This window comes from Sceloporus occidentalis, unplaced genomic scaffold (genome assembly GCF_023333645.1).
Source record: "Sceloporus occidentalis isolate IW3139 unplaced genomic scaffold, rSceOcc1.0.p SCAF_20, whole genome shotgun sequence".
Taxonomy (NCBI): domain Eukaryota; kingdom Metazoa; phylum Chordata; class Lepidosauria; order Squamata; family Phrynosomatidae; genus Sceloporus; species Sceloporus occidentalis.
The window spans coordinates 16,007,773-16,034,997 of record NW_028317000.1 but is presented as its reverse complement, the minus strand read 5'-3'; the positions used below and the strand labels follow the sequence as shown (position 1 = coordinate 16,034,997).

Genomic DNA, 27,225 nt, shown 5'->3' with positions numbered 1-27,225 from the left:
AGCAGCCCCTGCAGCCCCTTCCAGCCCCCAAATGCATGGACAGCCAGGCAATATCCAGCAATTAGCAGAAGTCTGGCTGATTGACTTGACTTCCCAGGTCAGCCAAGCCAAGGGCTGGCGGCCTTTTTCCACTCGCTGGGAAGCTCCCCTCCCAGAACAAAAGCAAATTGGGACAAATGCCTGCGGCGGGGGTTAGGCCGCAATGCTATGTGTGAGGCAGCAAAACAGAGACACACAGGAGCACAACACCAAGTGGCCCTGGATGACAAACTACCCTCCAGAGAATCTCGGACCCCCCCCCCCCCCAGCCGACCCATTTCTTCTCCCTGCAAACTACCCCAACTTTGTTGAGGGCTGAAGGGCTTGGGGGCAGAGATGCTGCCCACCTGCCATCATGCCGTCCCTGAGCCCTGGAGCCTTGTCCCTGCCGTCCTCACCGGGCCCTGGGCCTAAGCTAGGCATTGCCTCTGACCCTCCAGGAGAGGGCATTTCAAACCCACCCCTGGGGAGCCACAGAAACCAAAGATCCCATCAGCTGAGCCTCTTGCTTCCCTGGCAGGGGAGCACTATAGCAGTGGGGGCCTTAGCCGTCCTTCTGGGGAGGTGCGCTTGATGGGACGCACACTGTTACGCCGCTTCTAGCCAAAGGTGGTTTAGGCCTTGTGCATGCAGAACCAGACTGTCAGTCCTCCTGAGCTGAGGAGGGGGGGGGACTGTCTCTACAGCCAAGGGGGCCCGGTGTGCTCCACGTGAAAGGCCCCCCTCGCCCCCAACGGCGGAATCAAGAGTCCGCCCTCCTGGCTCCCAGGCAGATGTGCTTTTTGTTCTGCATGATATGCACTTGGCACCCCCTAAATGTCACTGAGCACTAAGCGACACCTGCCACCTGTCCCCCTGAGGACCCCCCGCACCTGTCACCATTAGCGGCCCTTCCAAGCAGCCCCCCCACTGCTGAACCTTTCTGCTCCGCCATCCGTTACGTGATACAGAGGGAAAATGTCACAGCAATGGGATGGGGTGGGCACACGCGCAGGGACAGAAGGGGGAGGCTGCAAATGCCGCGCAAAGGAACCTTCTCTGGCACTCAGGAGGGATCCGAGGGGGGTCCCCAGATCTCTTCCGCAAGCGCAATTATTGTGCCAACTCGCCAATATGGCCCCCATCCTGTGCGTGGGCCTGGCAGACACGAAAGAATGAAAAGAGAACTCCCTCGTTCGAAGGAGACTGTGATCTGGACGGAAATCCTCTCTCTGTGTGCTTGTGTGAAAGACATCAGGAGCCTGGCAAATCACAGCAAATATTGGCAGGAAAGGTGCCTTTGTAGCCTTAGCCCCCTCTTGTGCAGGCAAACAACAACAACAACGGTCTGCCATTGAATCCATGTCACAAACCAGCTGTGTAGCCCCTGAAAGTGCCTGCCAGTCAGGTTGTGGGAATCTCTGAAGTACCACAAGTGCATCAGAGAACATTGCATTGGCTCTGGAAATAAAAATGGATGGGAAAATAACTTCTTCAGCAAGCACATAAACCTGCCAGGTGTCCTGCAGGTGTGGTGCAGGCAGCCTACCTGAAAGGCGAGGGGGCCACCACCCCACGGCCACTACTGCCTTTCCATATGACCCCTCTTCACTCCCCCCAAAGGGCCATTGCAAGTTCAGGTTCAACCTGCACCCATCTCATTGCAGAGAGCTCTCCAGAGAAGCTGGAACCACCCCTCACAAGGGGCACCTGGCTCCATCGGTCCAGGCTTGCCCACATTGACCTGGGCAAGACCTGGGTGAGGGGAAGACGGCAGCCCCTCCTGCTCCAATCCCTGCCAGCCTCTGCTATGGTCACCTGACAATCGAATCATGGCCAGGCAAGCCAATGCCTCCCCACAGGCGGCCTCTGGCAGAAGTGCTCTGGCGCAGCTCACCACGAAAACCACGACTCCTTTCTGACAGCAGAAAGGTTAACCAACATCACCTTGTCACAAACAGTTCTTTGTGTTGGCGGTGGCGGGGGCATGAGAGGACGGATGGAAAGGCTACAGGGAAGGGAAAGAGGAGTGTGTGTTGGGGGGGAGCAGGATGAAATGGGGAAAGTCTGTTCCTTACCTAAAATGTCAAAGCAGGGGCCCCTGCCCCAAAGTGGCCCTCTCCTTATGCCTTCCTCCTCTATGGGACCTGCAAGGCTCTCCTTTCCCCCCTCTGCCCAAAATGGCCACTTGCTGCCCCTCTCTGGGCAAACCAGGACTACTCCCCCTGCTTCCTTCTCTGCCACTATTGCCAAGGACACCCTGTGAGGCTGGCATGCAAACCAGTCCTTCCTTCTAGCCAACTTTGGTGGTGAAACTAAACTCAGCAGGCTCTGCCTCAGCCGTAAAGAAGGGAAAAAGACCCTCCCATTTCCTGATGACCTTCTGGCTGACCACTCCTCTAAGATCAAGGGCTACATCACCCCATAATCCCTTTGGGCAAGGACATCCCCAGTGGGGGTCTCTGGCTGAAGAACCCTGGAGAAAAAGAGCCGCTCCTCAGGAAAACACCAGGAGGGCTGAAGATATGGACCGAGACCCCCCCCCCCCCCAAATCTCCTCAGGGCTGCCTCCCCATTCCTCCCTCTTTCCTCACGGGGTTCAGACTCAATTAAATAGAATTAAGGATGCTTCTTTACTGTTATGACAATGAGCCAGTGCACCTAATCTTCCTCTTTTTCAAGCTGCCAATTAGTTATTTGATTAATTATGCATCCTCAGCCCATCTAATGGGCTAATGGTTTCTCAAGAGCAGTGCCTTCATATTGAGAATTGTTAAGGCCCAAATAAAAGCCCTATTTTCAGCCCCTAAAAAGCACCCACCAGCTCTGGCCTTGAAAGAGTGTGTGTTGGTGTTTGTGTGTGTGTGTCGGGGGGGGGGGGGGGGGTCAGAGTGATAAGGAAAGGTAAAGAGCTGGGAAATAAAACTGAGGAAAGCTCCTGAACAGTTCTGCTCAGTGTCCTCCGAGTCCTCCTCCACCACTCCATCATTTCTAGCCACCAATCCTCATTTCAAAGCATTTTTGATGGCGAGTCTCACATTTTGTGGCAGTGTATTGCATGGAGAGGGGGGCTCCCCCGGGGCTTCTGCCATTGCTAAAGGGGTCTCTCTGCATGAGGGCAACCCCCTGACACAGACCCCCCCAAGTTCACTGCCCCAACCAGGAGGCAAAGGGGAAGGCAAGGGGAAGCCCAGGCCGTGGGGGGGGGAGTGGGGGGAGTGGCAGCACCAGAGCCTTGGGAACTGGCGAAGGCTCCCCCAGGCCCCATCTGCCCTTCCTGTCTTCCCCCTTCCTCAATGAAACCTTGTTTTCCGTTCTGCCTGCCCCACATTACTCCCCAGGCCCACAGATTATCTGAGTTTGAAGAACAGGCTTTTCCCTCCACCTTTCCCTTTCCTTGCTGATTCCCCCCTCCACAAACACACAGAGAGAGAGAGAGAGAGAGAGAGAGGGGGGGGGGGGGGAAGCAGCCCTGCCTCCTCCCTCCATGACCTTTCCTTGCAGCCAAAGGCAGAGCAGAGGAGTCAGAGCCAGAAGGCCAGAAGCAACGCAAGAGTGGAAGTGGCATCTCCAACCCTTGCCTGCAAAGGTGCCAATGCATGTCGCCTGCAGCCCAGACCAGAAGAAGCAGAAGAAAGCGCTGTCAGGAGGGTGTGTGTAGACATGGGTGAGCTGCCAGGAGAGCAGGGGCTGCCTCAGTCTAAGAGAAGCAGGAGGAGGGAAGGAGGAGATCTCCCGGGCTGAGGGCCCCCCTTGGCTGGTGACCCACAAAAGGGCCTCAAGCAGGCCCCCTTTCTCCAGCAAGGACAAAAACCCCACCTCACAGGGCTGTTGCACAATATTACAAGAGGGCAAAGCAAGAGCCCTGGGGGAATGTTCCTGCCACATCTCCAGATGCTGCTCCTGGGCACCAGAGACCCTCCAGTGGCAAGAAGACGCCCGCCTAACCCTTGGCTGCACCATGGGGCACCAGTGCCCTCCTTCTTTTTGCAAATCGGGTCTTGCAAATGGTGCCAGCGGCCCCTCAACAGTCCAGGAAAGAACAAAAGGCTCTTTATTCAGCCTCTTATCTGCCTGAGATGAAGTTATCAGCAGAGAGGAATGCAAAAATCAATATCCTGAAGATGCAGTTCATGGAGAAACTTCGGCAACTGTGTGTGTTGGGGGGGGTGGTGGTCACCCCCTTCATTTTAAACATACGCCTCAAAACACAAACATGGCCACTGTCCAAGAAGGCTTCCCAGATTGCCTGAGATGCCCCACCCAGCGCCTGCACTCCCACACAGATCAGCAAACCTTGTGAACGTCCATGACCCTGGTCAGCAACTGCAATCGTCTCTATCGCCATCTCCACTGTCTAGTTCTCCACCGCTATGCAGCGACTGTGCAGCAAAACGCTCCGCATAACATTTCTCAAGCGCACTTCCAACAACCATGCAAGGTAGGCCAGCACTGTTGCCCTCACACTGCTGGGTGGAGAAAATAGAGCCCTAGAGAATGGGGAGGGGGCTTGGGTCTGTGGGGCCTGTGCACGGCCACCCTGTGAATGCCCCAATGTGAAACCCTGAGCAGGAGGAAAAGGAGGAGGGCTGCCAGGTGCTCCTTTTGGGTGGACTTTCCTCACGCTTTGCTACTCTGGGCTGGGAGTAGCCGGACTCAGCCTTCCTCCCACCCACCCACCCATCTCCAATTGATCTCATTCCCATTTGAAGGGTCCCCTCCCTCAGCTGCAATGGGGACTGAGAAGGTGAATGGGGCAGACAGACAGACACCCACTCCACCTACCGGCAAGTAAAATGCGTATTTCCTTCCAAAACACAGAAACTAAGACAGGTGATGTCTGCAATTGCCTGCCCACACTTCTCTTGCATTCCTGGGGGCTTGAGAGATGGAAAATGAAATTGACTAGAACAAAAGGGAACCGACTCAAGGCCCCCCAAGACAGGGAATTTCACAAGGAGAGGAAGGAGGAAGGCACTAAAGGAGTCCTCCATTGCCAAATGCATCCCAGCTCTGCCAAACAATGAAACTGGAGCGGAGGAGGGACAGAAAGCTTATGGAGGGAGACCTTGGATGGTCCTGTTAGTTAAGGCGGCTGCATGGGGGGGGGGGGGGGGGGCTCCTCTGGGCTGGCAGACAACACTAGCAGCCCCCCCCCCTTTGCCTTTTGAGTGGAGGAAGATGCCGATGCCTCTGACGCAGGCAGGGAATAAGTGGCTTATGACCGCCTGGCCCCTCCTCAGCCATGCGGCAGCCTTAATTGAAAAGGCTCCCTGTCCTGCCGCATCTGTGCAGTTTTGTCTGGGCTGCTTCTTCTAGAGGGAAACATGATCTGTTTGATCCGTTTCATTTCTGGGTCTTCCTGAGGCACTGGGATCAAAGCAGTCCCAAGCCAAAGGTCCCCCAGGATGGTCTCCAGGGCTTGGGGTCTGTGTGGACCCCTCGGGTGATTCTAAGCAGAGGCCGGGTGCCCTCCTCGCAGGGCTGCCTGGTTCTTGCAGGAAGGGGTTGAGCTACATGCCCCCAGGGAACCCACCCAACTCTCGTGGTCCTAGGGTTCTTATCCTGACTCCTACCCAGCGACAGGCTTTCTTCTGTGTGAGAGATGTCCTGTGACTAATGAAAGGAAAGCTAGCACTACTGCTCCCACACTAGCCGCCTTCTTACAGGGAAAGCCTCTCCTCAGGGGTCCAATGTGTGTGGATAGCTCACACGTTGCCATTTGTGCAACCTGAAAAACACTTTTGAGACACTCAGTTCAGTGAAGCAGATGCTTCGCCCCCTCCCTCCACGCTTGCGTTCTGCAAGGGGTGCCAGTTTTGTGGCAGAGTCCCCCGTAGTCCCTTATTCCTCCCACTCAGGTCCCCCCCAAACCGGATTGGCTGCCCTCCGCTTGGCTCCTCCACGCCACTCCAGTGCAGCCAAGGTTTTCTACAGCCGCTGCAGCAGAAAACGCAGAACGTCTGCCAGCTCTTTCTCACCCTCTCCTGGCATTTGCATCAGCTGATACACAGACCTCTTTCCAAATTTTAAATACCCTTTGGACATATTTCATACAAATTCTCCTTTTGTCGCATATGCATAAATTCTGGTTGCATTTCACATAGCAGTCACGTCCATGCATTCTGCAGAATGCCAACGTCCAGCTCTCTTCCCCCCATATTTGTCCTGCCTGTCCCCCACTTCTCCAAGCAGACCCCAAGTGCAACATGACGGCCGCTTCCCCTCCCCTCACTCCACAGGCCCAGCCCAGGCTCCATCTGCAAGAAGCACCAGGGGAGGAGGTGGGCAGGAGCATGACACTCAGGCAGCCTCACAAGTGGCATTTCCTGCAGATTCAGGAGGAAAGGGGAGTCCCTGGCTGGTGGCTGGCACTTTCAGCACTGTCCCCGCCAGTCTTGGCAACAGCCCCTTGCATCCCCAAGACTCTAGCAAAGGTGGCTCTGTCAGTGGCTAGGAAGCACCAAGGGGCTGGATCCCAGCCTTTGCTTGGCACTGCTGATGAAGAGATGTCCCCAGTGTACTGGCACAGACTGGCAGCGGATCAGAGTTGGCTGGCAGACAGGCAGGCACTGAGAGAGCTCCCCACATTGCGGCTTCCTTCTGGCCAGGAAGGTATGCTCAGGGCCCACAGCAGAGTCTGACCCCACCACCAAGTTTTGGCCTGTCTCCCCCCCCCCCTCCCCATTCCTCTTCTCTGAGCTGGCCAGGTCACGCTGTCCACTCTTTCAACCCATGGTCAATATGTGTCCCTATGCTTTGATTTTGGAAGGGGAGAGGCAGTGGCTGGAGGGGAGCTGGTCTTGTTTCCCACTCCCTCCGTTCTTTGACCAGACACTCCAACTGACCTTTGCTCAGAGCACTGGAATCCCGCCACCTGCGGTCAGTCACCCACCTCAATCCGTCCTGTGTCTGGCTGGAACCCACGGGCTGGATCCTCTGTGGTCACCCGGCACTGAATGGCGCAACCGTTGATCCGCACGTTGTCTTGTTTCAGGCCCAGCTCAGGAAGGCTCTTTCCCTCGGAGATGTGGATTTGGGCATGGACAAGATCCACACTGGAAAGAGAGAGTCAGAGGCTTAGGACACATTTGTAGTCATAGTGCACCTCTGTGTGTGTGTGTGTGCATGCATGCGCACACGTGCATACATGTAGTACTTGACAATGCTCAGAGGACTTTGGTGGTTGCTCACCAGTCACACTCCTCAAAGACAAGAGCAATGGGGGGGGGGGGGCAAATGTGTGTGCATTTTTGGTCTGGCCCCACAGCAGCAACAGAGGCCTCACAGCGGACAGGCAGGCAGGCAGGCAGGCATGGACCTTGGGAAGACTCCATCCCATACTTCCTCCTGTTTAGTCCAAGTGGGCTTTCCCACCAGACCCCCTCCCCAGCTGGTCCTTCTTCCTTCACTTCACAGTCTTCCCCTCCACCCCAGAACTGAAAAGAAGGTACAATCTCAAAGAATGGTTTGTCTTGTTATTCACGGAAGCTGTCATGTTAGTTCAGATGTTAATTAGAAAATGATGTTTGAGAGAGGAGAAAGGTTGGGGGGCTCTGCCGCTGGCTTGGGGCTGGGAAGCAGAGAGAGAAAGAAGGAAAGGGAGATGCCAGAGGAAGGAACCCCTGAATTGCCAGAGGGCCTCTGTCTGTCTGTCCATCCGTCCACAAGGAAGAGGGAAGGAAAGAGGGAATGACCCCCATGCCTGGGAAGGCACATTGTGCTCCCCACTTGTGACACTGCACAGACCCAGCCTCCCACGAGGGCCCCATGCCTAAGCTGTGCCCCAGGACAAAGTGACGCCTGGATGGCCATCTGTATGGGGAGAGTGAGCCTGGGGCTTGCCACCATCATGCCTAAGGCCCCAACGACCCTGCTGCGAATCCAGAACATGCCAAGCCCTCTTCACACCTCTCCTTCCCACCACCTCTTCAGAGCATCCATTAAGCAGGACAGAAACTCCCAGACAAAGCCAAAAGCAGAAACAGGAGGGGCGGCTTTCTCTCTGTTCCCAATTTGCACCATGGAGCTGCTGCCACTGCTTCTTCCAACCCTTCAGTTCAAGGCTGGGGAGAGAAAGAGAAAAGCAGCCCACTGGCACATATTTTCTTGCAGTCAGCAAGGAGGGGTGTTTCTGGTGGCAGAAGGGGGGCAGGAACCCCCACCTCAAGAAGGGGATACTCAAGAGCCAGCCATGGTGGGAGAGTGAGCAAATAAATGCATGTAGAGAGGAGAGGCTGTGTGCCGCCAGGGAGGAGTCACTCCTTTGAAGTGGATGGGGGAAAAGGAGGACCAACAGGGCCCAGCCCAGCACTTTGCATGCTGCACTTTTGTTCTCGGAGGGCAGGGGTCTGGCCCACAGGGAGACCCAGGTTCACATACCAGCCACAACCCTGACCCCCAAAGTGGCCTTGGCCAACTCTTGCTCCTTCGCTCAGGCTAACCCACCTGGCAGGGCTGTTGTGAAGGAAGAAAAGTAACCCTTCTTACAACATTCCACTAAGCTCCATGAGGAAAAAGTGGGATGAAAAAGGTGATCTATAAAAAGAAACTCGTGGGCTGCAAATTAAGAATGCACCTATGCACAGGAAACAGCTAATGGCTGAATGGTGCCACGTTTGCTTCCAAAGGGCCAAAATAGCAAAATCCGAGAACAGCACTAATGATAAGCAGCATTTCAACACTTCTGAGCAACAGCCCTGTGAGGCGGGCTGGGCAAGAAGGCAACATCTGCTTCATGCAGAGAGGTGGCAGGAGAACTCAGCAGAAGACAAAGCACGCTGCAGCCGATCCAGCCAGAGTGCCAGTCCTCCCCATGGCAGCGCCCAGCAAAACCACCCACCCTCCACCTGCAGCACCCGCTTCCCATCAAGCCCCCCCCCCACCTTAGTGAGGCTTCCCATCCAGCTTTGCTTGGCAGCCACACATCAGACACCCATCCGTGCCAAGGTGCTGGACATGGAGCAGGGACTTCACCCCCTAACCCAGTACTTCTCAAATAGTGGGGCGGGCCCCCCAGGGGGGGCGCGAGGCTCCGTAAAGGGGGGCACGAGGCTCAGGATACAGTGTTATGCAGAGGTGTACTTATAACAATTTTATAGACAAATGATAGTATTTACAGTCGCGCGGGAGGCGCGAAATGTTGTCTTCTTCCTAGGGGGGCCATGACAGAAAATAATTGAGAAGCACTGCCTAACCCCATGTTCTGGTAGGAATTTGAGCCTGTCCTCTCTTGGTCCAGAGGCTGTTGTTCCAAGAGAAAGATGGCAGTGCTTGCAACGCCGGCTCTTTCCTGAAATCGCATGTCTAAATAAAAGCAGACCAAACCCATCCCCAACCCTCTGCTCCACTAGTGAGGCTTGGTGTCAGATCATCGGCCATCTGCATGGTCATGCATCATGGGCAATCACAGGCATTGGAGGTGATGGCGGCCCTGCAGCGGCCTGCGCCCATATGCCAGTGCATGAAATTTTCAGAAGGCAGGGGAACAGCTGGGCACCGGGCAGATGTGCACCATGTCAGCTGTCAAGGGCAGGGAGGGAGGCCTTCCTGTCCACCAGCCCCAAAAGGGCCTTGGGCGTTTCAGTGCACCTCTCAGGAGGAGGAAGGGCCAGAGGGCAGGGTCAGAGGGGCAGGTGTGTGTGTGGAGAGTCCAGATCAGCCAGGGAAAGTGTTTGCACACACACAAACATACACTGCGCCTCTGCAGGAAGTGCATGAATCCTGCCTGGCATCATCCACTCTCAAAGATGGAGGCCTCTTGTGGTGCCGCTGATTGATCACTGGCTGCTGCTCAGGAAAACATGTATGTCATGCTTGTCCCATGTAATGGTTAACGTTGTAAGTGTATGTCGATGGTGTAATGTTGTTTATTACAATAATTTTTTTAAACAAGGAAAACATGGCTGCAAAAGAGAGGCCCAGTTGGCCATAAATCTACTGAACACACACTCCTTGGTCCAGGGTGGCCTTTTGGTGGCCTTTTGGGCAAGAAATGTGCCGCTCCCTCTCCAGGAGAAAGTATAATGACAAGGAGAGGTCTGGCACATTTCTTGCCCAAAGATGCCTGGAGGGTGCCCTGAAGCCATTCCCTAACTATGTTCCAAGTATGTCCAGTGCCACTTCACAGGAGATGCCACATGCAAGAGATCCTTGTCCCTGAAGAGATCTCCCTTAATGCAGATGCAGCCAAATTAACCAGGAAGAGGTTGATACCCCTGGAGTGAAGGGGAGGGGGCTGGGCAGGGCAAAGGAGGGGCACAGGGGACCTCCTGCACCACGGGAAAAGCCCTCTACTTACTGGCTGAACCCGTATCCCACCCACAAGACCCAGCCCCTCTGACAGCCAGAATACAAACAACGTGGGCAAAGGCAATGGGAGACAGAACAGGCGGGGAGCCCCAGCTGGAGCAGCTCATGACTTTGACATGACAGGGCTTAGGCACCATGATTGTGAAGGGGGAGGTCAGCAAGCAGGGACTCTCTCTCTTTCTCTCTGTGCCCCTTTTCCTGTCCTCTTCCAGCAGCTTCTGGAGAATTAAAAAGAGCAGATGGATCTATTCCAAGAGCACAGCTGGACCATGATGGGAGGTGGAAGGGTAATGGAAATCTGAGGAGACGGGCGCATCATCCTTTGCCAGGCGTGGGGGGAAGGGGAGTTGAGGGGGCAGATGTTTGCTCCTGGAAGCAGGATCACAGACACCCCTGGGCTGCCCCCCCCCACAGCATGGAAGGGGGGCAAGTGAGCACCAGGGACCCTCCCTCCAGTCCTCCAAGGGATAGGCAAGGCAGGATGGAGGAATGCCAGGCCAAGGACGGGCAACGCCCAAGCCACACCCCGAAGCCCCATATGCAGGAGTGCAGAACAAAATGGAATCCACTAACCCAGGATCCCAGCTTCCTCATAAAAAGGACAGAACAGTAGGTTTCTAGACCTCACGGTGGGGAACACATGGCTTAAACGTACTGAAATCCCAGGGGCCAGGGAAGGAATCCTAATGCCAAACTGCATTAACATACTCTTGCACACATACGCAGGTGATGTTTCAGAATTATGCAAAAACCATACAGGTGTGTCACAATTGATATTGGCCCCCTTCCTGCCTTTAAGCCAGGCTGTCCAGCGCATCCCTTCTTAAAGACTTCACAAGACTTTTAATCAGGCTGGACAGGAAGGAGGATGGACAGGTCAGCCTGCCTCCTTCCAAGACAACTGGAGCTAAGCCCAGGCTCGCCTGTTTTGCCCAGCCCTGGCATGCACTGCCTTCTCATCCCCACAACAACTAAGGTAGGCTGTGCTAAGAGAGGAGTGGACCAAAGCCTTTCAGGGAGTTTCTCAGCTGAGCAGCGATTCGAAGCAGGGGCTCCTTTGTACAGTGCTCTAACTATTACACCAGACTCTTTCCAGAGCCAGCTCTCTCTTGAAGGGTGGCACTCTTCTGCGTGAAAGCAAGTCGCACAGGCACCCACAAGAGGCAAGCGGCAGAGCAGAGAGCTGGCACTGGCATGTGGCCCTGCTGCCTTCGGCCGGGGGCCACTCTCTGCCAGGCACGGCCAGGCGCCCACAGCCCCTTTGGCCGCTGGATCATCGCCACAGCCGTGCTTCTCTAGTGAGGGCAGCCATGCTCCCTCCCAGTTCTGGCAAAGTATTATGTGAGCTGTGAAATATTAAATCCTCCCTGCTTTGCTGGCTCCAGTGCTTGGCCGCCCTCCCTGCCTTGCAGCACTTGCAGGCAAAGAGAAAGAGTAGGAGGGGAGCCTTTGGTACTCCATGCAAATGCTCCTTCCATGGAAAAACCCCATAACTATCCGAAAGGCTCTCTTCTCCCCTTGGTCGCATGTAACGCACTGGAGTAATTGGTGAGGAGCCCTTGGGGACCCTCCTGGCATTCTTAAGGCTTCAGGAGGTGTTTAGGGCTCTATCTGTCTTGGGCTGTACAAGCAAGCCCAGGGCCTTGAAGGGGGAAACTCTGTCAGAATCCACCAGAAAGAATTTCCACCCCGGGTTCTGCACTGGCTTGGGGGGCAGCCCTCCATGGGGAAGCTGCCCAGGCATGGGCCTTAGGACAGAGAGCAAGTGTGTGCTGATGAGCCAACAAAAAAGCCCTCCCAACCGTCATGGCCACATCAGAGAGAGAAGAGCATGTTGGGGCCGCATTAAGAACAGCTACCCCCAAAAGCTAGGCTCCTGGTCTTTCGAAGGGAGAAAGAAGCTGAAGATCCATTTCCTGACCCAAAGGGCCTCCACCTTGCCAGGATGCATTTCACAGAATCAGGAGCCAGGAAACTTCCCTAAGGGTCATCTATTTCAACCCCCTTCTGTCATATAGGAGTCCACAGCTGAAGCACCTCTGGCAGAGAGGGGCGTCCAACCTCTGCTTAAAGAACTGCTACGGAGGAGAGTCCTCCACCTTCCAAAGCAGTCCGCTGGATGCAACTGATGGCAACTGGGAGGATGGCAGGTGTGGAGGGAGAACGTCCACTTTTCTCCCCAGGAATTATTGGCTCCTCCCCAGCAGCTGCTATTTGCATTCAGAGGAAACACAAAGCGTGCGCCCTGGACGCAAAGAAGCGTTCACATGCCAAAATGCCTGCTTCCTGGCAAAAACGGGAGGACAGGCAGTGGAGCTGTGGCCCCTGAGCATCCCACCCCCTGAGAAGCAGAGAGGAAACCCAAAGCCCAGCTCCGTAGAGCCAACCACCCAGCACCCTGCTATCTCCATGTAAAAAGTAAGCACTGACTTTGGCTTAGTTCTCTTCTCTTCCCAGATAGAGAAAAATGTTAATAATCACAATGCTGCAGTTGCTGTCACCTAGGTTGAAAGGCGAAGGCTGAACCTGACAGAATGCAAACGAGGCTGTACAGTCGATGACTAAGAATTATCTCTCTGTGTTTTGCCATTAATCCCACACCAGTGGGAAGTGGGAAATGTGTGTGCATGTGTGCACTTGTTTCCCTTTCCTCTGCCAGCACTGTTTGCTTTAAGGCAACGCAAAAGAGACATGGATTGTGCCAAGAAAGGCAGCCAGTGAAGGAGTGGAGCGTGTCTGAGCCCCACAGATTCCCTCCAGGCTCCCTGCTCTTCTTGCCCTCTGCCCCACATGCACCCCTCCAACGCAGGGGCTCAGACACACGGAAAGGGCAAAGGCAGTCTCTCCAGGGAAGAGCTCCTTGGGCCATGGGGGCAGCACAGAGACTGGCATGTGAGCAGACACTTTATGGATCCAGAAGAGCAGTTCTGCATTCCCTAACTCGGTGTTCCTTCCTCTGCCTCCTCCCAGAAAGAGGCTCCGATGCTGTCATGCAAAACCACACAAAGGTGAGGAATGTAAACAGGCACAGACAGAGGAGCAAATGTGTACCCCAAAGGGCACGGAGACACACACACACAGACACACCTCTGCAGAGGCTTCTCTCTCTCTTGCACACTTGATTCATGCCTACAGCTCACATGCCGCTAGTGACGGGATTCCTTGTGAAAGTGCACCATGGGCCGGCGCACGCTGTAGCCACAGAAGACGGGTCAAGCATGCAACTCAGCTCTCTAATGGCTATGGCTTTTGTTTCTAAGTTTCTGACCCTGGTGGCTAAGAAGATATGTTGGAAGGCATGTGCCCCACATTCACTAAAGGACAACTGGGGGTCAATTTTGGTTTTTTAATGGGGATGTGTGGTGGGGCAGCCCTCCAACGTTTCCTGGGGGTCTATTGTGCCCCCGCCCCCCACAATCATTGCCCATCCTTGGCCTCAAGGCTATAGAAGATCTACTTCAGCTGATGGATGAGCATCTCACTAAGATGCTCCAGGCCCAAAACATTCCTAGGGGTAGGGTTGGCCTCCAATGGGACCACAATATCCCCACCACCCAGCTTATGGAGGGGGACTGGCTGTGGAGATGGTGGCCACAATAAGGATACCGATGGCCCAGCCAAGGTGAGCCTGAACACCCCCATCCCTGGCCTCCAGGCCTCCTTAGCATAGCATTTTACCTTCTTCTGGGGCACCCCCATAGGAAACAAAGCCCCTTCTGCTTGCTGGAGACCCCCACTCTTCGCCCCATCCCTCAGTCCTTCGGAGCAACTGAGAGGAATCACTGCATCGTTAAGTCCACGGGAAAGAAGCTGCCGCTCGGATCCCCCCTTCTCCCCAAAGGTGCGTAATGGATAATGACAGCAGTAACGACCTAACATTTATTACCCAGCCTGGAACGACAGGAATGTAACGCACGCGAATAAAAACATGCTAATATCTGCCAAGGTGTTCAGGGCTGGTGTGAGGCATGTTCTGGCAGCCCAATAGGACGGGGGGGTGGGGGGGGGTGGAGAGGAAACACAGTCTCCCTTAAGCAGACCCCATAACCTCTCCCCCCAAAACATATATATGTGTCATTCACGGTGGAAAAGCAATTAAGAGAACCAGTACCAATGTTGATGCTACCGTCATAATGTCACTCCAAGCGTTCCACCAAAATCTAGCCCCTCTCTTCCATGGCTTAGCCTCAGTGTGGCTGAGAGGCTCCCTGGATGGGGATGGGACCAAAGGGCCTCTCTGCCCCAAAAAGGTGTTAGATCAGATGCCTTTTGGGTTGCCTTCCGTATCTATGATTCTAAGATTCCAGCCATCAGGAATCAAAGGTCCTTTGCCTTCCTACAAGCCCCGCTCCCTTCTGAAGCTGCATCCTGTACTAAGTGTAAACCGTGCACACCCACTTGCTCAAGCGCAGTGTGCTTGTGTGTGTGCGCGCAGGTGCCACTTACTCTGTGATTTCTTCCGTCACGGTGTGCTCCACCTGTAGACGGGAGTTGACCTCAATGAAGAAGTGCTTGCCGTGCCGGTCCACCAGGAACTCCACCGTGCCAGCGTTCTCATAGCCAACCTGGCAGGAAAGGAAAAGGGGAGAGCAGCAGGTCAGATGGCAGTCGTTTGGGCCTGGGGGGTGGGTACCGGGAGCAAAAGAAGAGTTCCTTCCAGGACCAAGGGATGGAGGGAGAGCAGTGACCCCTGGAAGCCAGTCTGGCAGTTGAGGAAAGGGCCTCGCTCACAGTCTCTGCAAAAGGCCCTCCATGCATAGAGACCAACTGCTTTTGATTCGACTGAATTGAAAGTCCACCTTGGTCCCAGTATCAGAGCCAAGGAAATGTAAAACAAAGTGCAGCTAAAGCCTATTTGATATAAAAGTCTTATAAAAACAGTGAAAGTAAAGCAGACACGGAGGAGGGGGCTTTCATGGCCTCTGCACCTGAGCCGGATGCGGCTTTAAAGGCTAGGGTCAGACTTAACTAACACCCAGTGCAAGGGCCTTGTGGGTGTTTCCAGAGGTTCTTTTTGAAAGGACCAAGAGGGAATCCATTCTCCCAGGACAATAAACCAGAAGGATAACTGGGAGAGGGAGGTATCAAGCCCCACAGGAGGCCTGGGGTCTGGGAGACAAGCAGGAATTAGAGCGAAGCCTGGCCATCCGGCTCCGGCTCTCCCCACTGACCCATGGGGCCCCCAAAGGCTCCCCTTGCAATGGCTGCTGAAATCCCCCCAAGCCTTTGGCTGCCTACTTGTTGGGGCAGAGATGGCATTTTCTGCAAGGCCCTGAAAGATGCATCTGGTTTGCTTTTTGAGAAGGAAAATGCTTTAAAGAGTCTTGGAGACCTTTTCAGTATTTTGAACAACAGGGCACACAATCTTCCTCTGGGGGGATATTGCCGTTCCTGCCATAGCTTTAAGAAACAGCTCGAGTGCCAAGCTACTTGCAGAGGTCAGGCTGAAGTGTGCAAAGGAGGTGGCAGCAGAAAGCCTCTCCTTGTTGGCTCTGCCTTCCCTCCCCCTGAACATCTGGGGTCTTCTTGCATGGCACCTGAAGGAAGGGGCTGTGTATTTATCCCACAGATCACAGCAAAAGCTGCAGAGCACACAGAAACAGACATAAGTGTCATAAAACGCACAGCTGCACATTGTCAAAACAACCCATCGTATGAGTGGGGAAATAATTTTGGCAAATGTACGCCAGAACAAAGAGCTACTTTGCCAGTGATATCTCTGCCTCTGTTTGCTGTCAAACACTCCACTTTTGGCTGACTGAGCCAGAAAACAGCCTCCACTGGAGGGGAGGCAATGCAAGCCCTGTCCTTCCTGAGGCTTCGATGGCAAAGGAAGATGGCTGTGGGGAGTCTGAGCAAATGGGGCTTGGCCTTCAAATCCCCCCCCCAAAAAAAAAGTGGTTGGTGGGGGGAAGGGAGAGATAGTGGGGTCCGGGAGGCATTTTGTAATCCTCTTCCCAGAGAGTTCTATGCCTGGATCAGAATTAAAAGTGGGGGAGAGGGAGTGCTTGGATTAAGGGTGCAGTGAAATCTCCTCTGCTGGGGGGTCAACTGTTGAGGATGAGGAAGACCGGAGCCTCCTCCTCAGACCAAGGAGGAGGAGGGTGGCTTCCCTTTCAGAGAAGCCAAAGGGAGGAGAGAATGAGGGGAGGGGGCCAAAAGCCAGGGGCCCTCACAGGACTCCCTCATAGCACCCGACCCTCACTGAAACTCCCACAAGGTCTCCATAGCCCTCCCTAAAGATATTAGACTCACAGGACTCCCTCACAGCACCCGACCCTCAGTGAAACTCCCACAAGGTCTCCATAGCCCTCCCTAAAGATATACTCACAGGACTCCCTCATAGCACCTGGCCCTCCCTGAAACTCCCACAAGCCCTCCCTGAAGTTATTAGGCTACTCCCACCAGCCAAGCCATCGCAGCCCAGAGTGAGGCATGACGGGCGCTGCAGTCCCACCTCTAACAGCACAGAGGCGGCCAGTGCCCTAAAGAGGGTTCTTCTTGGAGCTGGAGCAGCCGTGGGGATAAAAATGGGGCTACGCTTCTTCCTCCCAGCCCACTGACTCCAACTGCCCAGCAGCCCAAAGAGAAGGAAGTGCACACTTGCACACGCTGTGTGGCCGTGAGAGCAGCATCACAACCTGCTGCCCCTCCCTGGTGCTGAGCTCGCCTTTTCCCACTCCATTGAGCCATGAAAATCCATTCCCACCCCAGAGACTTAGTTCCACAGAAGAGGAGCAACAGCCTGGCCTCAGAAACAGCCCCTTAAATTCTTCTAGGGGTGACCCCAGGCGCATTTGCCCGGGGGGGGGGCAGGCTCTCAGGGCCCCCCTTGGAAAGTTGCCCAGGTGCCATAGCCGCTGCCCATGGGAGGAGAGGGGGGCACCCAGGACACCTCTGGGGCCTTCCCAGGATGGTCTTCAACCAAATGTTGGGGACGTCACACATGCGCAAGAGAAAATGCTCCCCTGTGGCATGTGAGGTGAGTGTCTTCAGGAGTGCTCCTCTTTTGGGTGGGTTGGTTGGTGGAGTGCTTAAATGCCTGCACTACAACCACTCACTCAAAACCATAAGGTTGCGAGTTCAATACCAGGAAAGGGGTCAAGCTCGACTCAGGCTGCCATCCTTCCGAGGAGGTCGTTAAAATGAGTCCCCAGATTGTTGGGGGCAATTAGCTTACAGTTGTATACCGCTTAGACACAGTTAGTTCAGTATGAACCGGTGTATAAATGAAGCTGGCTGTGTATTGGTTTTGTACTGGAATTATCTTTGGTGTTTCATAGATGTGCTGGGCCTTTCAAACTGTACTCCTGTGACTGGAGCTGAAAAGAGGTTGGATCTTGCCCACTTTGATTGCTGGAGAAATGGTCATACCCCAAGGTGGGAAATGCTCATCTTCTATCCTGCAATGGTCAGGTCCGACAGCTCCAAGTATGCATTTTACAAACACCAGGAAAAGACTTTTTGGTTAATGTGGTCAATATGTGCATCTGGCCCTGGCTTGCGCATCCTTCTCAGTGCCCATCCTCACCTGCTTTGCCAGCCGGACGGCATCGTTTGTCAGCTGGGAACGGAGCTGGGAGTCCAGGTGGGCGGCCGGGGCGATCTCCACCACCTTTTGGTGCCGCCTCTGGATGGAGCAGTCCCGTTCGTAGAGGTGGACCACGTTCCCGTACTTGTCGCCTGGGAGGGGTTTGGGGGCAAAGAGGGGCAAGGAGACGTCACTGGCAAGCTCTGCAGTGAGGGGGTTTTCGCACAGCATTTTAGCAAATAACCAAATTAATCACACTAGAAACAGACACACACGATTGGACAGGGCAGACCAAGCACCCTTGGCCAATGCTTCCCTTCTTAATTATATTTTGTGCTTTTTAATTGGCCCCATAAAGTTATCACTGTTTCGTGGCTTTGAAATGTTGTTGTCCTTCTCAATTAAGTTTAACCAGAGTCTTCGTGGGAACAGCAGTGTGACAGGCGCTGTTGGAGAAGAAGCCCAGGAAGGAATGGGTCTCCTCTCCTCCATGCCCTCGCGCTGGGGAAAGAGGGGGACCCGCCATCTAAAAACCACATTTGTCCCTCTCCTCCCATTTCAAAGCTATTAATATAACATATGACTAAGTCATCTATGCAAAAAGACTCTCCCACCCAGTTAAGAGACTCTGACTTCTCGCCCCTGGTTTTTACACATCCTTAATGACTTTAATCAGGCAATTTAATCATTTTGCGTCCTTGTCTATTTCAGGTGGAACCTGCTTTCCGCACAATACAAAAACAGAAGGGCGCCTTCCACCCACACATCTCTCTTGCACACAAGAAGGGAGGGGCGTAAACACACACACACGTCTTTCTTTGGGTTTGTTGTGCTTTTACCATGTTTTCTTCAGCCTTGAACCCTGGAAATGGAAAGGGTGACCGTGGGAGGAAAACACAGCCACTGCCTCTGAGCCAAACAGCCACCCAGGCAGATACAAAATGGCGTCTGCTATGTTTCTGACACAGCGTAGTAACTGGCAGAGCTTGGAAAAGTTACTTTTCCCCAAACAGTATTCCCAGAACTCTGCAAGTCAGCATGGGCTGCTGGGAATTGCAGTCTACAAAAGGTAACCTTTCTGAGTGTTGAGAGTGGTCCTCTTGTTCCCACAAAAACAGCCCACAGCCCACCCCAGAGAGGCTCCCTGCCCCCTTTGCCTCCTTACCCAGAATTTGGACCTCGATGTGCCTGGGCTTCTCCACAAACTTCTCCACAAAGAGGGCCCCGTTCCCAAAGGCTGAAAGTGCCTCTGAAAAGGCCCGGGTGTAGTTCTCCTCCAGCTCCTGCCCAGGGAAGGAAGGAAGGAAGGAAGGAAGGAAGGAAGGAAGGAAGGAAGGATTAGGGATGGGGCCTGCCACAGCTGCTTGACTGGAGCAGGAGTGCTTTGGGGGGGGGGGTGCTGTGCCAAACATCCCTTGGCCCTGTGGGCTTCCCCACCCCACCCCACAGGAATTCTAATTGCAGCATCCCTTTCTGCCTCACCAGGAGCAGGGGGCACGACTCATGCCAGGCTGGAGCGGGAGCCACCCCAAAGGCCTTTACCTCGTAGCTGCGCACCACCCTCATGCCGCGCCCTCCTCCGCCGTAGGCTGCTTTGAAGATGATGGGGAAGCCGTAGGTTTTGGAGAACTCCTGGGCCTCGTTGAGGGAGGAAATGGGGGCATCTGTTCCAGGGACCACCGGCACGCCTGGAGAAGAGACAAGACTGCCTGTGAGGCGCCCCTGCCCTCTCCCCTGGGCCCCCTCTTCTGTCTCTTCCCATCACACTTTGGGAATCCTCTTTGGCACATTTGGCCCGTGGGGAAATGCACAGATGACTGGCAATGAGTTTAAGGGCTGGCAGGGGCAACCTAGAGGAGGGCATGGAGAATACTTGTCTGACCACCTGCGACCGTTCTCTCTGGCATGGCATTTTAGGGTCACCTGGGCATTCTGACTCCCAAGGGCTCTTCCAGTAGTACAAAGGAAAACTATTGGGGGTGGAGGGTGGGCTAGCTTTTCAGAGAAGATGGGAGGGGGCTGCCATGTCCAACTCTTTGCCTCTCCTTATATGAGCCCACCTCAGTTTCCGGATCTTAGGATGGAGGCTTTCTGTCAGTCCCAGTGTCCTCACAGGGCCTTCCCAGTGGCTCCTCCAAAGAGGCTGTCTGGATTAACACTCAGGTCCTCCAGCTGCCCTGAGCCATTTGGAGCAAAGATGGGAGGAAAGCTCCCCCCCTCAACTCCTTTGCCAGGTTGCTGTGTCTCCCAGCCCAGCAGTGATGGGGCCTCCCTCACCTGCGGAGATGGCGATGGCTCGAGCCTCCACCTTGTCACCCATCTTGCGCACCACCTCTGGGGAGGGGCCAATGAAGCGCACACCGGCCTCCAGGCAAGCTTGGGCAAAGTCAGAGCGCTCGGAGAGGAAGCCATAGCCAGGGTGGATGGCATCTACTTCATTTTCCTGCAAGGAAGGAGTGGGGTGGGGATGAGGAGAAGGTCAAGGGTCAGGAGCATACAGGTGACTGGACATGTCCACTGTGCGGCAAGTCCTGGGGAGAAACCACAGGGAGGCTCGATTCTCCCCTGACTCTGGATTCCTGGACAAGCAGCCGTCCTGGCTGCCCCCAAAAGGAACGTAAAGCGGCTTCTTGCGGAGTAAATATCCTTTAAAAGAACACAGCAGCAAGCAACCCCAAGGGGTGAAAAACACATATACAATAAACACTGAAGAACACAGCAAGAGCTGCACCAGACAACCTGGCAGCCAAAAAGGAACAACACTAAACCCACATCAGACTAAGATGAGTCAGTTCTGCAACAAACTGCATTTGCACTTTGAAGCTCCCCTGTTTGGGAACAGCCAGCATTTACCATGCAGAGCAAAACATCAGGCGGGAGACGCTGGAGGTGGAGCACACAGCTGCCAGGAACCAGCCAAGGCCCATCTGCCAGGGAGGGGCACAAGGAACATGCACTTAAGTGTGTGCGCGCGCCTGTGTCTGTGTACCCACAGTAATAAAACCAAACCTCAGTGGGCAGCTGTGGGGTTTTGTTAGTCACCTCTACATCACTCCCTTCACCTGCCCTACCTTGCAGGCTTCTAGTGAAGATAAGAAGGCTCCCCCCCCCCCCCCCATGCAAGTATGACACACTGAAACCTTTGGTAGAAGAGAAGCAATCAATTAAATGGAGCTTTGATTGATTAATCCATCGGACCGGGAGATAACTTTCACTAATGTGGGCAATCTTTGTGTGGGATGGGGCATGAGCCAGGCAGGCGAGGGACCCTTCTCACCTGGGCAACCTTAATGATGTCCGGGATGTGGAGGTAGGCCTGGACAGGGGGGAGGCCCCGTCCGACAAGGTAGGCCTCGTCTGCCTTCTGCCGGTGCATCTGCCCCGTATCTTGCTCTGAATAGACGGCCACCGTCCGGATGCCCAGCTCTGTGCAGGCGCGGAAGACCCGGATGGCAATCTCCCCTGGAAGCACAAGCACAGAAGAGACTCAGTGCTGGACGCCAAGGGTTGACCTCTTGGCGACCGAAAAACCATTCACCCACCCAAAAGGGAACTCAAAGACCACTCAGGTGGCTTACAAAACTGAAGTCACTTCCATTACTCAGAATAAAGGTGAGAGGGATCCTGCCCCTGCTGCCTTTTCCCCCAGCCCACACCTCCACCAAACACTGCCCTCCCCAGCTCCTCACCTCTGTTGGCCACCATCACCTTCTTGATGGGCTTGTATTCCACCCGTTGGGTGCTCTGGAAGGCAGCTGGGCATGGCGAGAGTCGCCGGAGCACTAGAAGAGCCACCCGGCCCCTGGCCAAGCGCAGCTGCAGCATCTGGGGACAAGATGAGAGGCCATCATCAGCACTGTTGGGGGGTATGATCCACACCCCAAGAGAGGCTCCGGATGGAAGGGAAGGGGCTCATGCCACCACAGGCCTAGTAGCAGCCACGGATCAAACAAGAGCCAGGAGTCTCAACACACACACACTCACATTCACACCAGGGCATCTCTGTGCCAATGCTCATGTGCTGCTTGCTGGTCCCTAAATCACATTTAAAGGTGTGCTTCAGGTTAGTGGGATAGGAAGAGCTGCAACACTGCTCCATGGGAGTTCAATTGGGGTTGCAAAGTGGGGTGAAGGGAGTGATTCAGAAGGAGAATTCTCCACCGCTTTTTTTGTTTTGCCTCAAAGTGGGAAAGGGATCCCCATCCAAACTTTCCTCCCCTCTTAGCCACATGCAATAGAAACCTTCCCACTCGGCCCTTAGGCCCCAGAGCGGGTGCCAAGAGAGCCCTACACACCACCATGCAAACGCTATAGAGAGGGGCCAGCTGGCCTTCACAAAAGCTCTCGCAGTAATGCCCACTCCTCACCCTTTGCCCACAGAGATGAGCAGAGGCTAGTCTTTTCTGTGGGGAACTCTCAAGCCATGACTTTGCTGCCAGTGTGCCCATGGCGGGAGGCATGGCGATAGGTCTGGACAATGGGGAAGGCCACAAAGAGATGTGGCACATGCACTGTTAGAAGGAAGGCAGGGACTTTGAGGTCCAGAACAAAAACACCTCACAAGGACTAGTCAGAAAGGTGACTCAAGTGTGCCCATGCTGAGCAGCAAGCATGAGAACAGTTACTTCTTTGGATTGCAATGCCCAGAATTCCCTCACCCATTTGGATGGGGAATGGGACCCTCCTGCCAGACCCACTGAAGGACTACTTGCCTTCTTCCTCTTCCCACCCCATCACTGGGCCTAAGAGAACGTCCCCTTTCTGCTCTTCAGATGTAAGTTGTTCCAGGAAGGTTTCTGGATGAGGATTGGGATTACAAAATATGTTAAATAAATTAAATAAAGAGGTTCAAGGGTCCTTCTTTCTGGCCGGCCGATCCTAGTTTTAAACGGGAGTTTTAAGTCTTAAGTGGTTGTAAGTCCCAGTAAGGTGATCCCGAAGTGTTATCCCTGTTGACACAGCAGCATCTTATGGAAAAAGAGAGCAAGAGAGAGAGAGAACTGAAAAACGTCTTCAAAATCTGTGCCCACCCCCAAATGGAGCATTTTATCTTCCCTGGGGGCAAAACTTTTCTGGAACGGAAGCTCCTTCCCTCCAGCGACTGGCTATTTTGGCAGAGAAAACCCCACAGGCAAACTCCCTGGAGAGGAGATGGCTTTTATAGAGCAATGATGCTCAAGGACCCTCTCTTTGCTTTCTCTCTCTCCCTCCCGCATGCGCACGCGCGCACACACAGCTTCCCCTTCTCTTTCTTTAAAAGTCTCATAACTTTTGAAAAGGCTGTTCTCGCTTTCCCAGACGGCCGGAGGGCCCCTGCCTGCTCCTGCGCCCAGCAATAGAAGCCAAACAGGGATGTAGTAAAAGCATCAGCAGTTTAACAGGAGATTTATTTTTATACCCCTCAGAATCAATAGCGTCTCCTGCACTCAAGATCCAAAATTAGCATTAGCTGGGGGTGGCCAGGTGAGGAGCAAGGTCGGGCTTGTCTCTCCTTCTCCCCAAAGTCCTTGGAAGGGAAGCAGTGAGGAGGAGGAGGAGGAGGAGGAGGAGGAGGAGGAGGAGGAGGTGTGCAAGGCAAGGGAGACGAGAAGCGGCCATGCGTGTGTGTGTGGGGGGGAATTGACTTGTGTCCATGGAGGGACATTGTGTGTGTGGGGGGGGTAGAGCCTGGAAGAGCTGTGGGCGTGCTGATTGTGCAGTCATTGGGCTTGAAGATGAGTGTACCCTCTGCTCCTGGCAGCTGAGCGTGATTGCCACAATAACAACAGATAAATCTGTGGGGTGGGTGACTCAGTGCCTCAAGCCCCCTGATCCTCATGAAACACACAGCAAGATTGAGGAGGGAAGGGAAGGGGGAGGTTGGTGAATCCACTCTGAAATTGACACTTCAATGTCTGGATTTAAATGTTGCACTGCAAGGTGAAATGAACCTCACCTGCAGCGGCACCCCACAGACAGACACCTTTTGGGCTCATTCTCTGGCTTCACTGTGCCTTGAACCCTTACCTCTCTGCCTGGCAAAGCTGGAAGGAGAGCCTTTCTGGGTACCTCCCTTGGTGGGAAACCAAAGCTTTGCAAGTGCCTAAGCTGGGCATAGACAGAGCCCCCAGCATCACATGAGAAAGGAGGAAACAAATGCTCCCCGTTTATCCCAACCTTGATGGAAAAGCGCATTTCAACACCTCTGAGGCACACACTGAGAACAGACCAGCCACCGTCTGACTTTTCACATTTTACTTCTGGGGGAAAAACTGTTTGCAGACACACATAAAATCCCTGCATTTTGTGCTGGCGCTTGCTTGGTGCAAATGTTTGTTGTAGAGAAAACTTTTGGACATGTGTGTGTGTGTTTCCTTGCAAGAACGGAATAAGCAGAGGTTGGTATCACTCTTAATGAGCAAAAGGTGGGTGTTGTTTCCACTTGGGAGCCCCCCCCCCCCCCCGCCCTCCAAAGCATTTCAGCAAAGGATTCTGGAAGGCTGGCTGCAGGTTCTTACGGAATTGTTTTGCTTTGTTCTGGCATCATATTGAGCTGAAATTCATACCGTGGTTTGCTTATTAATATAAACAAGGAAAGGAGCCCATAAATAGTGACAACTCAGACAAAGACAAGCAACTCTGGGCATAAACCAAGGCGAGGAAAATGGAACCCAGCACTGGCCAGCCTTCCAGCCTCCTCAGCAGGATCAGCGCATTCGGATGCACCCATGCTCCCTTTCCTACTGCCAGGCGCCCTTTGCTCCACTTGGATGCAAACCTCACTTCTGACCATTGGCAGCCTTCCCCATTAAGAAGTGGCCACCTGGGCTCAAGGGGAGCTCCCCGCCATCCCCTCTCCCAGCAAATGGCCAATCTCTTCCTCCCTTGAGCCCTGTTTGGGGTGGGAAGGGGACTGGTCTGTGTGTGGGGGGGGGGGATGGAACTACTGGATCATTTGTGTGCCCCCCCAGAGACAGAATCCTCCAAGGCTACACGACTGGACAAGAAAGGCAACCAAATTAATATGAATGCCACATGCCAAGGGCAAAGGAGAAACTGCCCCAGCACTTCCATGCCCCGCCATGAATTTTGCAAAAACATTTGGTGGCCTTTGGGGAAATACCAGGATAGACCGACCCATCCAAACAATCCAAGAAGAGCAACCATTATGAAGAGCTTCCATTATGAAGCCAAGCCCTCCCTCCAGTCCCTCTGCCTTGGTCCAGGCCTCAGAGGTTGAAAGGAACTGCTGGACCTCTTACCCTTTCCCTACACCATTCCCTTCTCCTTCTGTGTCATGTCTTTTTAGATTGTAAGCCCGAGGGCAGGGAACCGTCTAACTAAAAAGATTGCATGTACAGCGCTGTGTAAATTTACAGAGCTTCATAAATAAAGGTTAATAATAATAATAACAACAACCCTGGGCAAATCAAGGGAGGCTGCTTCTGGCCTACAAGGCACCATGGCCAAGCCAGACAGACGACAACAACACGAGGCTGCAGGCAGTGGTGATGGTGCCATCCATCCAAGGCCCCCTCCCCAGACCTCCACTCCACTGCTATCCTCCTGAAGCCCCTGAGCTGCCCCAACCTCACAGGGCCCACTGAGAGAGACTTGGGTTTCTCTGTTTGGATCTGGTTTGGTTCTGCACAACAGAACCAGGCTGAACATGGAGCTTTTGAGTTGCTTTAAATCTTATCCAACTGACAAGGGGGCTTGCATGAGGCTTGCAAATGACTGCAGAGCACAAAGGATGAGCGGTGATTCATTTCCTCTCACGGCACACTAAAACCCCCGGCAACCCAACCGAAAAATGATGATTGGCAAGTACATTCAGGACAGAGAAAAGGTTAACCATTTCTTAATGCAGCACGCACTCAGCTTATGGAATTCATGGCCACAAGACAAGGCCCAGCCCACGGCGGCACAGAGAGAAAGTGGCTTTAAGAGCAAGGGAAGGAGGGAGAGCAAGGGAGAGATGGACTGGAAGAGAGGCAAGGATGGAAGACGCCAAGGTCACACAAGGACAAAGATGGGCAGCAAATTTAGGAAGGGGACAAGAGTCTGAAGAAGCAAAACTCGCCAGAGGAAGAGGCAATTGGCAGCTATTTGAACCCCCCCCCCCCCAGTCAGGAGCAGTCTACCTTTCCCTATTGTCTCCTGAAGAAGACTCATATCTGCTGGTCAGTCTGCCAGTCCTTTAGCCACAGGGCACCTAACGCTGGGCCCCACAAGACTTCCCACAGTCTCCCTCCCAAAAGAGAAGGTGCTGATACCACAGAAACCCTCCCCCTGTCCACTGTCAGCCCTGTATGTTTAGGTTAGGGGGGGGGCTGTGAAAAGAATCAGAGGAGCTGCTGAGGAGGGGTCTCATCAGCCTCTGCCAGCTGGGAGCCAGCATTGCTTCCTTGCCAGGCTCCCCAGAGCTGGCTTCCAGCTGCCCCCCATTGGCCAAGAGTCTGCCAGACAAGGAGGCCTAGAAGCAAGGGGACCCTTCCCACAAAAGCAAAGGCCGCCAAGTCTACCTACCTTGCAGGGAACTGTGGAAGAAGAGGAAGGGGCCCAGAGAGAGGACCTCTCTCTCTCTCTCTCTCTCTCTCTCTCTCTCTCTCTCTCTCTCTGGAGTCCTGGTCACTTGGTTCCCCTCTTTCCCCCCACCAACTCCCAGGAAGAGACAGAGAGGAAGAGAGAGGGAGAGATTGGCACCTGACCTTTGGCAGCTGTTGGCCAATAGGCAAACAAAGGGCCAGCAGCCGGAGGGGGGGTGGGCTGGGGGAGTGCAGCCCCTGCCAGGAGGGAACCAAAGGACGGGCAGGAAGGGGGCCTGGGGGCCCCAGTCCTATCTGGGGCAGATTAGCAGCCTCTGGGAAAGGCTACCAGCTCCAGCTTCCCTCCATGGAGAAAGTACTGGGCAGCACTTTATGAGGACTTTGCCAGATGTGTGAATGTGATATCCTGCATGGCAGGGGGTTGGACTGGATGGCCCCTGTGGCCTCTTCCAACTCTATGAATCTATGATGAAGGCTGCACTTCTAGCTGTGCCCCCTGCATCTCCCCTGAGGCATGGGGTGAGATCTCCCCCCCCCCTGCCATGGCAGGTCATATGGGAAGGTGGGTTTGTCATGAAACCTCTGGGAGAAGAACAAACCCAAAATGCAAGTAGCATACACCATAAATGTTAATTGTTAACTTAGCAGTGGCTGCTGACCAACAGTAGTTGGGTGATAACAGGGAGATCTTTGCGCTGATGAGCCGAGTGACACATCGGTCTGATTAGAACCTTTGTCTCTGGCAGGAGAGAGCCACAGGGGTCCTTCTTGTCCAAGGAAAGAGACACACTCAATCCCCGCACTCATCCAGAAGCCAAAATGTGCACCCCTCCAGTT

At 54.1% G+C, this 27,225-nt stretch overlaps 1 protein-coding gene across 1 annotated transcript; it reads right to left on the bottom strand.

The window, feature by feature from the left end:
• Window positions 1-6,874: 6,874 nt before the first annotated feature.
• Window positions 6,875-26,406, bottom strand: LOC149302247 (pyruvate carboxylase, mitochondrial-like). The gene is made up of 9 exons (XM_089483378.1): window positions 26,369-26,406; window positions 21,550-21,685; window positions 21,138-21,322; window positions 20,138-20,303; window positions 19,403-19,548; window positions 19,026-19,143; window positions 17,861-18,012; window positions 14,776-14,894; window positions 6,875-7,076 (listed from the first exon to the last, which is right to left on the bottom strand). Exons 2-9 carry the CDS (start codon window positions 21,683-21,685, stop codon window positions 6,902-6,904), a joined length of 1,197 nt encoding a protein of 398 aa, XP_089339504.1. The 5' UTR covers window positions 26,369-26,406; the 3' UTR covers window positions 6,875-6,901.
• Between the last annotated feature and the right edge of the window lie 819 nt (window positions 26,407-27,225).

Excerpts from the sequence above, each read along its gene's own strand:
- LOC149302247 (XM_089483378.1), bottom strand. The coding sequence starts at position 21,685 with ATGCTGCAGCTGCGCTTGGCCAGGGGCCGGGTGGCTCTTCTAGTGCTC. Across the intron at positions 21,323-21,549 it reads GGTGATGGTGGCCAACAGAG|GGGAGATTGCCATCCGGGTC; the intron begins GTGAGGAGCTGG and ends TTGTGCTTCCAG. Across the intron at positions 14,895-17,860 it reads CCGTCCGGCTGGCAAAGCAG|GTTGGCTATGAGAACGCTGG; the intron begins GTGAGGATGGGC and ends CTTTCCTGCCAG.